We start from the raw sequence: 10,112 nt of genomic DNA, 5'->3' as shown, positions 1-10,112 counted from the left end.
AGATTTCTCTGTGGTTAACGAGGGTTTATTTTTTTTGTTTATTAACCAGGGTTTATTTTTTTTGTTTAAATTTTTTGTTTATTTACTAGGGTTTATTTGACTGTGGTTTAATTTTTTTGGTTACTGGTTTGGATATTTTGTCTGTGATTGTTAGGGACTAAATCCATATTCTTTTACCTTCAGGTTTATGCCAGTAAATACAGGCAAGAGTTGACCGGTCGAGCCACTTACATACTCAATAAAAAGGCACTTGTGCTAAGATTCATCTTTGAGGTTCTTCTCCTGGTTTAGTTATGTAATTGAGAAACATCATGATTAAATCTTTTGGTTGGGTTCTTAACAACTCTTTTCAGTAATTGGCTCTTAAAAACATTCAAAATAGTATATCACAATTGTGTTTTAAGACATAAAATGTTTTAGAATTTCTATTTCAGCTGTGCTAGATTTATTTTTGTGCAATTACTATTGGCTTGACAGGCGAATGGAGGACAATTCAAAAGAAAAAAAACAAAGAAACGTACCAGAGCGTACCACAATTTAGGTAACTATGTCTTCTAGATAGGGTACTAATCCAAATCTTACTTATGCTACACACAAACTGTTTACAAGCGTTTGAAGTCTTTGATTCATGACCCAGGTAGCGTTGGATTCTACGTCTCTACTAAAACCACTTTTTTGGCGAAACAATTAGGTAAATATAAGGTAAACAGTTACCTGATTTAAGCTTCATTTAACGTTCATGCCGTGTTTTAGTTTAATGTGTTGCAAATATGATATAAGAATTCTGAAATTTAGTTTGATTTTGTTTAATTATGAATAGTTATCGCTTGATTTAGATATGAAATATGGTTATAAATTATTTCTTGCAAGTTTAATCCATATCGAATCTGAAGTTGGAAAGTTGTTTAGTTTCACCTTGAAAGTCAAAGTCAAATAGGGAAATTAGTTCTTAAATCTCCATTAACCAAATTCATATAATGCAGGATGCATTTGCAGAATATACAGCAAGAACTGCATTTGAGAGACCGTTATTAAGCGGGGTAGCGTATGTACCGAGGATACTGACTTCCGAACGAGAAGACTTCGAAAGTCAACACGGTGGGACTATAAGAACAATGGCCAACAAGGAGCCGTCCCCTCACCGCGATGAATAAGCACCAATGATATTCTCTCAAGAAACCGTTTCTTACCTCAAAACGAATTAGTTTTATGACGATACTTACTGGTTTATATTGTTTTTTGACATTGAAGAAGCCTATAGGAGTAACTGCTCCACTGGATGAAGCTTGGTATGTATTGATTTTTACAGGATTCGTATTAGTGCACATCTTAGCTAAAAAATATTCCTATCTTGATTTACGTGTTCTTGCAGCATGTTTCCCAAGTCAACACATGAAACATTTGCGAACAAGCTTTTCTAGAATTTGCGGGCCCACTCAAGGTTTGGGAAGGCGGAATTCTCTGAGACAGATTTCGCCATTTCTCACTATGCTGGCAAGGTAAGTCATATATCATAGTGTTTAGTTTACTAACTCAATACACGTCTTCATGTAATATTCAATCGTATTTCTTCAAATGCAGGTCAGTTATCAAACAGATTCGTTCTTGGATAAAAACCGTGATTATGTTGTTGTTGATCACTGTAATCTAATGTCTTCGTCAAAGTGTAGTTTTATTGCTGGTCTTTTCGCAGCATTGGCTGAAAAATCTTCTAGATCGTCTTACAAATTCTCTTCAGTGGAATCTAGATTTAAGGTATGGTTATTTATTGAGAATCAGAGTATGTTACATTAGCTACGTTGTCGGGTCAGTGACATCTTATCCCCTTTCAATTTTTATTGTGTATTGCCGCTAAACGGCTGCGTTTTTACACCCGTTTGCAGCCGTAAACGCGCAGCTAAACGGTAGGAAACGGCTGCATTTTTGCACCTGTTTCCTGCCGCGTTTGCAGCCGTTTAACGGCGCCTTTACGGCTGCAAACGCAGCAGCAAACGGGTGTAAAAACGGAGCCGTTTGCTGCTGCATTTAGCGTGTTTTAAGATGTGATTGATGTATCATAATGATTTTCTTTGTTTATGCAGAAGGGGACTAAGAAGAATGTGTATGGATATAATTCAGTTTCATTGACTGTCGGGCCTATATCCTCTGAGCCTTTGGTGACAAGAGATCAGGTACTACGTTTTAAGTCATGAACTGTCAAGACCCATTTAGAGAATTATCAAATGCTAATGTTTGGCATTCTCTAGAAATGGGCCTTTGGGTGAAACTAGGATTGACACTCAGGCCAGTTTTGCTACAAAATCCGTTCTTCAACAATGACGATTATCTTCAGGTGTACTTGCAACTCTTCCCCTCAAAAGGTAAGCGTTTCAACCGATCAGGTGTTCAAAAGATGGGTTTTCACTTGAGTAATCAAACCTACAAGCCACCACTTGGATTTCGGGAATATTTTTTCATAGCAATGCCGTATGATTTCTCGGGTAAGTATATACAATATAATTATGTAAACTTAAACTTTTATATAAAACGGGTTGTTTTGAACTCCGGCATTGCAATAGGAAAGTTGGAGTTCAGGGGATCGGCATTGCAATAGGAAAGTTGGAGTTCAGGGGATCCGGCAAAAGCGAGACGAAGCTGTCAAAATCAGGATGAACTCCGGTGAGCACAAAGTGACGCCACTCCGAACCAAAATCTATGATGTCGCCTGTGTATAGATTTGTTTTGACCCATTGCTTATAGCTATGTTTTCGGAAACTATGAGTATGATTCATTGCTTATAGCTATGAGAATACTTACCTTTGATATGATTTCCGTTAAGGAGCTTTTCACTGCCACTGATGGAAATGGTGCTTTCCTTAACGGAAATCCAATCAAAGGTAAGTATACTTTTTAATCGGCATGCATTAGGTTGATAATATGTTCATGCTAAGGGCTTCTGATGGTTGCTTAATTTTTTTTACCACAATTTCAGTATCTTTTCACTCTGAACTGGTGAAGTGTCTCCTTACCACAGAGGTAACTTTTAACTTTCTTATTGCATTCATTTGGTTGAACTATGTATGTTATGTTATGATATTCCTATAATAATACATATACATTGATTAATGTCAAAGTGCAGGCTGGAACAAAGCGTGATAAGGCCACTCTGGATGCCACTACAAATAGAACAATTTGCCTTCCTTTGAGATTTTAAATCAGTGACAACTGACTTCAGGTCTCATGTTTCTATTATGTAATCAGGTAAGATCAATCAGGATGGGCGGTTCCTATGCATTGGGTCTCTGTGGGGTTGCATGTGGAAGGAATGATCTATTTTATGAGATCGGCATTGGTGGTCCTTGGTATGGAACTCCTTTTTTGTTTCCGTTTATTGAAATGGCAATTTTAACCAGTTCGTTTTCGAAAGGGTAGATTCCGGTTATGTTTTATCTCCAACGGGTCAATTGGGTAAAATAAAAAAAGTGTTTCTAAAACGGAAGTCAGTCAAATGGCTCAAGAGTCGCTCAAAATATATTTTCATTTTTCGATGCATAAGGTCCTAAATCGTCTTTTAAAAGGGATCAGATAGTTATTGAAGTAATATATTTTTGCAATCATATTTTCATATTTGACACCAAATATTTTTATAAAATTTTTATGTTCTTTGACAATGGTGGTTATTCTGAGTTCTGGCGTTGTTGGTTAAGAACTGGTATGTGTTTGATTGGCATTGAGTATAATCGTTGTGGAGATCGGCTGGTGTCTGGTTCTAATGAATGGCAGTTGTGTTATTGAATGTGGCAAGTAAATGTTTGGTCCTTTTTGTGATTCGGGTCAAAGACACGTCATCAAACAACAGCAACAGAGAGTTCGGGGTTTGTTTGGATTTGATCAATGATGTGGTTAGCCATGACTCGAGTCCGGTTGCTAGAGCGGTTTTGATCTCGAAGCTTGGTTATGGTCGGGAAAGATTATGTTTCTGTTGTACGGGAGTACCAGAAGTGTATCGATCGAGACAATTCGGATGTGGTGGCGATTAACAAGGCGTTATTTTTGATGTATCTTCGGGATTTATCGGATTCTATTAAGGTGCTGGATAGTGCGTTGGAGCGGGTTCCTATGGCTGCTTTAAACGAGACTTTTGTGGTAAATTTGTGTAGTATGTATGAGTTGGCTTATGTTAATCCATCGGATATCAAGAAAACGCTTAGCAACTGGATTGCTTTTGTGGCCCCGGATGATTTCGATACTTCGTGTACTCGTGTTTGAAGTAGTTTTGTTATGTTCTTTCAAGGACTATTGATGTTTTTGATGTTGAAAAATGTATGTTCATTTTCAGTTTGGTTTTCTTCGAAGTAGGCTGTATAAGGCTGCTGATATAATGCACTAGATTGAAGATAATCACATTGAGATCCTTTTAACTTTTCATCAGTTATGCAATTAATGGGAAACCCTAGGCGATTTTGGCGACTTTTTCAGTAACCCTAGTTCTTCATCGTAAACCTTAATTTTGATCGATCTGGGTTAGGTATTGGGGTGTTGTCGATCCTTCTGAGTAAGGTTCTAGACTTCAATCCTGGTTTCTAATCTTTTGAAGTTGGAATTAGGGTTTTTTTCTTTTCGTTTCGATTAGGGTTTTGTTTGCTTTGTCGCTGTGGGTTGTTTGCTTTTGTTTTTTCTGCTCGTTTTTCGTTGCATGTTCTTGCCGTTTTGCTGTGCATGGATAACAGTCGAGATAGTGGGTTGGAGGATTTAGGGTTTCAATCGTTTTCAGAAAGGCTGCATGGGGATGTGTTTATTCGGCAGCCGGCTCCAACTCAAATACCTGTTAGTCTTGGGAAGGGTTTTGAGGGGAGGCCGATAAGTTCTGATGGTAATCCGGTATTGCCTAGACGAGGGGTTATTCAGAATGATCAGAAGGAACCAAGACTGATCAATGTTATTGATGAATTGTTGAAAGTGACCACTCCTGTTAACGACGCCGTTGATGGTATGGCAGGGAAGTCTAGTGGAGGAGCTGACCAATCTGGTAGCCAAAATAGAGCCTGGCAATCGTATGCAGCTAAACTTACGTCGTCCCAATCATCGCAGAAGGTAAACTTTCGGTACTTAGAAAACGATCCGGCAATTGATGATGTCGATGTAATGATACCTATTGAATCTTTTCAGCAAGTTCAAGATAGGTTTGCAAATGTCTTGTTTGGTTATTTTTTAGGAAAAAGATTAGCTTTCCCTGTGGTAGATTATTTTGTTCGAAACAGGTGGGATAAATATGGGATTCAGAAATGCATGATGAACGGGAAAGGTTTTTTCTTTTTTAAATTTAACTCTAAGGAGGGGATGGATCAAGTTCTACAGGATGGGCCATGGCTCATAAGGAACATACCGTTATTCTTGAACTATTGGTCTCCAAACACGGAACTGAAAAAAGAGGAATTAAAAAAGATCCCGGTGTGGGTTAAAATGCATGATGTCCCGTTAGCAGCGTACACTGAAGACGGTTTGAGTTTGATTGCCTCAAAGATTGGGGTCCCGAAAGTGCTTGACAATGAAACAGCTAAAATGTGCACTGAGTCATGGGGTAGGAGTGGATTTGCTAGAGCGATCATAGAGCTTGATGCGGAGAAGGAAACTAAGGATAACATTATGATTGCTATTCCGAATGTAGAGGATGGGGGGATTCTAAAGAGTAACATAAGGGTTGAATATGAATGGAAACCACCTAGGTGCAACACTTGTAAGGTTTTGGTCACACAGGTGAGGATTGTCCGAAGGTAAGTGTCGACAGGGTTGATACGGGAAACAAAGGGAAGAATAAAGTGGATGATCAAGGGTTTCAATATGGTAATAACAGGAAAAAAGTGTCAAAGCAACAGTATCATGTTAAGGAGAAACCAAAAGTGATATACAAACCTAAAAAGATAAATGATAGGCAGGAAGTGAACAAACCTAGTTCCTCTAGAGGTCCGACTATTGAAATCAAGAATGCTTTCAGTGGGCTGAATGGGGTACATGAAGAGGAAGAGACGGATGTGGAGGAGGTTAGGCTTGCTTCGGATGAGGGGATGCCGACCCTGATGAAAGGAGATTCGGGAAATAAAACAGGTGCAAGCACACCTGCTGAGAAGGTTACAAATGGTTAGCTTAGCTTCCTGGAATATTAGGGGGTTGAACCGCCCTCTGAAACAAAAGGAGGTTCAAAAGTTTTTAAAAGAGAACGGGGTTCAGGTGTTAGCCATTTTGGAGTCTCATGTAAAGGTTGCAAATTTGGACAAGGTGTGTAAGAATGTTTTTAGGAATTGGGATTGGGCTTCGAATGGAGCGATGTGTTCGAAAGGCACTAGAATTATTTTGGGGTGGCACATGGATAATGTAGTTGTTATGGTGGTTGATGCTAGTAGTCAGGTTATGCACACTCAGATCATGTTGAAACATGATAAAAAGAAGATGTATGTCTCGTTTGTGTATGCGAGTAATTGTTATAAAGAAAGAAGGCAGCTATGGGAGTCGTTGAAGATGCATAAGGGGCTGGTCAGTAATTCTCCTTGGATTATTCTTGGCGACTTTAATGTTGCTCTCAACATTAAAGATAAATACATGGGGAGTTCTACTGTTAATTCTGCAATGACCGAGTTTAAGGATTGTGTCGATTTTTTGGAGGTGTTTGATGTTAATGCTAGCGGTATACATTATACTTGGAACCAGCGATCAAAAATGGGAGTGGGGATTCGGAAAAAGCTGGATAGAGTTATGTCTAATGTTGATTTTACTGATGTTTTTCCGGAAGGCCATGCAGTGTATTTGCCCTATGGGGTTTCGGATCATTGCCCATGTGTTTTGAAGTTGCCCTCGAGTCAAAAAGCTAAACCAAAACCCTTCAAGTTTACAAATATGTTGGTTCATAAGAAGGAATTTGTGGAGATTGTGCAAAGGGGTTGGACCAGTAATGTGGATGGGGTTCCTATGTTTCGGGTTGTGAAAAAATTAAAGGGTTTGAAGCATGCGTTTAGATCTCTTTTACATAAACAAGGAAACATCCATGGAAAGGTTTGTGATATTAAAAAAGAGCTGGATATTCTTCAAAGCAAGCTAGATAAAGATCCGAATGATAGTCATCTTCGAGAGGCTGAATCGGCCTGTTTGAAAAAATATCAAGAAGCTGCTCTTGATGAAGAGAGGTTTTTGAAACAAAAAGCTAAACAGAAGTGGTTAGAAGTGGGGGATGCCAACACGGCTTATTTCCATAATGTTGTGAAATGCCGTAACCATGTTAACAAAATCCACACTATCAAAGATATGGAAGGTAATCATCATGACGGTGAGGGGGTGGCGAATGCGTTAGTTGACCATTTTAAAGTTTTTCTTGGTAATAAAGGAAATGTGTCTAAGAAGCTGGATCCGAGCATCATTTCTACAAAGCTCAGCCCTCAGGTCGCTACTCATATGTGTAGGCAAGTCACTGTTGAAGAGGTAAAGGGTGCTATTTTTTCGATTAATGAGAATAAATCCCCGGGTCCGGATGGTTATACGTCTGAATTTTTTAAAAAATCTTGGGAGATTATCGGGTCTGATGTCACTATGGCAGTTCTCGACTTTTTTGAATCAGGCAGACTGCTCCAAGAGATAAACCATACGTTCTTAGCCTTGATTCCAAAGGTGGCCACTCCTAGTATTGTTACGGACTACAGGCCGATTTCATGTTGTAATGTTATTTACAAAGGTATTAGCAAGATCATAACTAACAGGATTCTTGAGGGCCTTAATGTGATTATTAGTGAAAACCAATCGGCGTTTGTGCCGGGGAGAAGAATATCCGATAACATTCTTCTAACTCAAGAACTCATGCATAATTATCACCGGCAAGTCGGCCCTCCGAGATGTGCTTTCAAGGTGGACATTCAGAAGGCCTATGACACGGTGGACTGGGATTTTCTTCGTGACATCCTTCATGGGTTTGGCTTCAATCAACGGTTCATCGGTTGGATTATGGAATGTGTTACATCCACGTCTTTTTCCTTAAGCATCAATGGAAACATACATGGGTATTTCCGGGGTGAGAGGGGCTTACGTCAAGGAGACCCTATGTCTCCTTATTTATTCACCATGGTTATGGAAGTTCTAACTCTACTTCTTCGAAAAGCAGCTGATTCGGAACCATCTTTTAGATTCCATAACAAGTGTGAAAAACAGATGATTATAAATGTTTGCTTTGCAGATGATCTCCTTATCTTTGCTAGGGGTAATACTCAATCGGCGAGGGTTATCATGGACTCTTTGCTGAATTTTAAGGATGTTTCGGGCCTGGCTCCAAGTAATTCTAAAAGTTCTGCGTTTTTTTGCAATGTTTCTAGTAGCATTAAATCCAGAATCATGGAGTTTGTTCCTTTCGAGGAGGGTAAGTTGCCGATTAAGTATCTTGGGGTTCCTCTTTTGGCGTCTCGGCTTCTTGTTAAAGATTGTAAAGTTCTGGTGGAAAGAATGGATAAAAGGATCATGGATTGGAAGAATAAATTCCTTTCATTTGCGGGTAGGCTTCAATTGGTGATCTCGGTCCTCTCATCTATTCATGCGTATTGGGCTTCGGTTTTCTTGTTACCATCGAGTATTATTAAGGAGCTGGAAAATAAGATGAAGTGGTTCTTATGGGGTTATGGTACAGCCGCTAAAGGTAGAGCAAAAGTTGCCTGGAAAGAGGTGTGTCTTCCTAAGTCTGAAGGAGGCCTTGGCATTAGACGTATTCTTGATGTTAATCGATCTCTTATGACGTATCACATCTATAGTATTCTTTCGGAAAGGAAATCCCTTTGGACTAAGTGGGTGTTGATTCATAGGTTAAAAAACCGTAGCTTTTGGGACATTCCTATACATAGTAACTCGCCTTGGAGTTGGAGGAAATTACTGAAATTTAGACATGTCGTTAGGCCTTTTTTCTGGTCCAAAATCGGTAATGGCGAATCTATATCCTTATGGTTTGATAAGTGGTGTAGTCACGGTCCGCTGTGTGATTTTGTTACTCATAGACGAATGGCACAACATGGTTTTAGTATGTTCTCTAAGCTTGCGGATGCTGTTGATGGTGGTAACTGGGCTTGGCCTGAAGCTTGGAGGAATTTATTCCCTGTCCTTTTTCAGCTCCAACCCGTTATGTTATCGTCTGGTGTTCAAGATAGAATCATGTGGATGAATTCCGAAGGTAACTTGGTCTCGTTTGAGTCTAAGGAGGTGTGGGCGGCTATTCGTTCTAGGGGTCAAGCTGTTGATTGGTCGAATGTTATTTGGTCTCGGTTCAATATTCCTAGGCATGCTTTCATTAGTTGGCTGATTCTTAAAAAGAAGTTGTGGACTCAGGATAGAATTCTCCACTGGAATCATACCGTAACCGGTTCTATGAACCAAATGTGTTGTCTTCTCTGTTATACAGGTATTGAAACAAGGGATCACTTGTTTTTTGAGTGCAGCTACTCAAAGAAGGTGTGGCATGATGTTCGAGAGAAAGGAGATATGTCTCGGATCAATGGAAAATGGGACGTCATTATGCAATGGCTGGTTCCTAGAGCTACTCATCGTTCCGTGAAGGAGGTTACGAGCAGACTTATAGTGGAAGCTTCGGCGTATTATATTTGGAGGGAAAGGAATGCCAGGTTCTTCAACAACCAACTTAGACCGCCAGAACAAATTGTGGAACTTATTTTGCATACGGTCAGATCAAAATTGCTCTCTTTCAAGTACAAAGCCAGTGCCAATGTCAACAGGTTCTTGGAGAAGTGGAACGTGCATGGGGCCGAGACCTTTGATGACCATTGTTAGATGATTTGTAATAGTTGTCGTTTTATGGTTGTTTATGTTTTTGGTTGTGATCTTGTTTACTCTTTGGTGGCATGTCACCAAGAGAACTAGGGGGCATTTCAGCCTTCCTACTTGTTTTTATTGATATGATATAAAATCACCGGGGTAACCCTTTACCAAAAAAAAAAAAACTTTTCATCAGTTTTGCATAGATATAATATCTGGTCTGGAAAATAACTGTTCCATTTTGTTGGTCATTTAAAATTAAAATGTGTATCTCTGGACTATGAATCTATTTTAAATGGTAAAAAAGTGGTTTAATCTTTAAGCCTTTGAGTCATCCCGAC

General features: G+C 39.3%; 1 protein-coding gene and 2 long non-coding RNA genes across 3 annotated transcripts; all 3 read left to right on the top strand.

Annotated features, from left to right (window-relative positions):
* The first annotated feature begins 260 nt into the window (after positions 1 to 260).
* LOC110881346 lies at positions 261 to 1,495 on the top strand. The gene is made up of 4 exons (XR_002559699.2): positions 261 to 541; positions 638 to 702; positions 984 to 1,289; positions 1,373 to 1,495. It is a non-coding gene; the product is annotated as an uncharacterized LOC110881346 (long non-coding RNA).
* Positions 1,496 to 2,268: 773 nt separating this feature from the next.
* Positions 2,269 to 4,405, top strand: LOC118486443. The gene is made up of 4 exons (XR_004879197.1): positions 2,269 to 2,480; positions 2,559 to 2,876; positions 2,972 to 3,015; positions 3,119 to 4,405. It is a non-coding gene; the product is annotated as an uncharacterized LOC118486443 (long non-coding RNA).
* Positions 4,406 to 4,698: 293 nt separating this feature from the next.
* LOC110881159 lies at positions 4,699 to 9,786 on the top strand. Its single transcript, XM_022129514.1, has 3 exons — positions 4,699 to 5,753; positions 5,834 to 6,107; positions 6,208 to 9,786. The coding sequence occupies exons 1-3, from the start codon at positions 4,699 to 4,701 to the stop codon at positions 9,784 to 9,786; spliced, it is 4,908 nt and encodes a 1,635-aa protein (XP_021985206.1).
* The last annotated feature ends 326 nt before the right edge of the window (positions 9,787 to 10,112 follow it).

This window comes from Helianthus annuus, chromosome 14 (genome assembly GCF_002127325.2).
Source record: "Helianthus annuus cultivar XRQ/B chromosome 14, HanXRQr2.0-SUNRISE, whole genome shotgun sequence".
NCBI classification, from domain to species: domain Eukaryota; kingdom Viridiplantae; phylum Streptophyta; class Magnoliopsida; order Asterales; family Asteraceae; genus Helianthus; species Helianthus annuus.
This window is presented reverse-complemented; position numbering and strand designations above follow the sequence as displayed.

Excerpts from the sequence above, each read along its gene's own strand:
- LOC110881159 (XM_022129514.1), top strand. The coding sequence starts at position 4,699 with ATGGATAACAGTCGAGATAGTGGGTTGGAGGATTTAGGGTTTCAATCG. Across the intron at positions 5,754-5,833 it reads CAGGTGAGGATTGTCCGAAG|GAAAAAAGTGTCAAAGCAAC; the intron begins GTAAGTGTCGAC and ends TGGTAATAACAG. Across the intron at positions 6,108-6,207 it reads CAAGCACACCTGCTGAGAAG|GTGTTAGCCATTTTGGAGTC; the intron begins GTTACAAATGGT and ends AACGGGGTTCAG.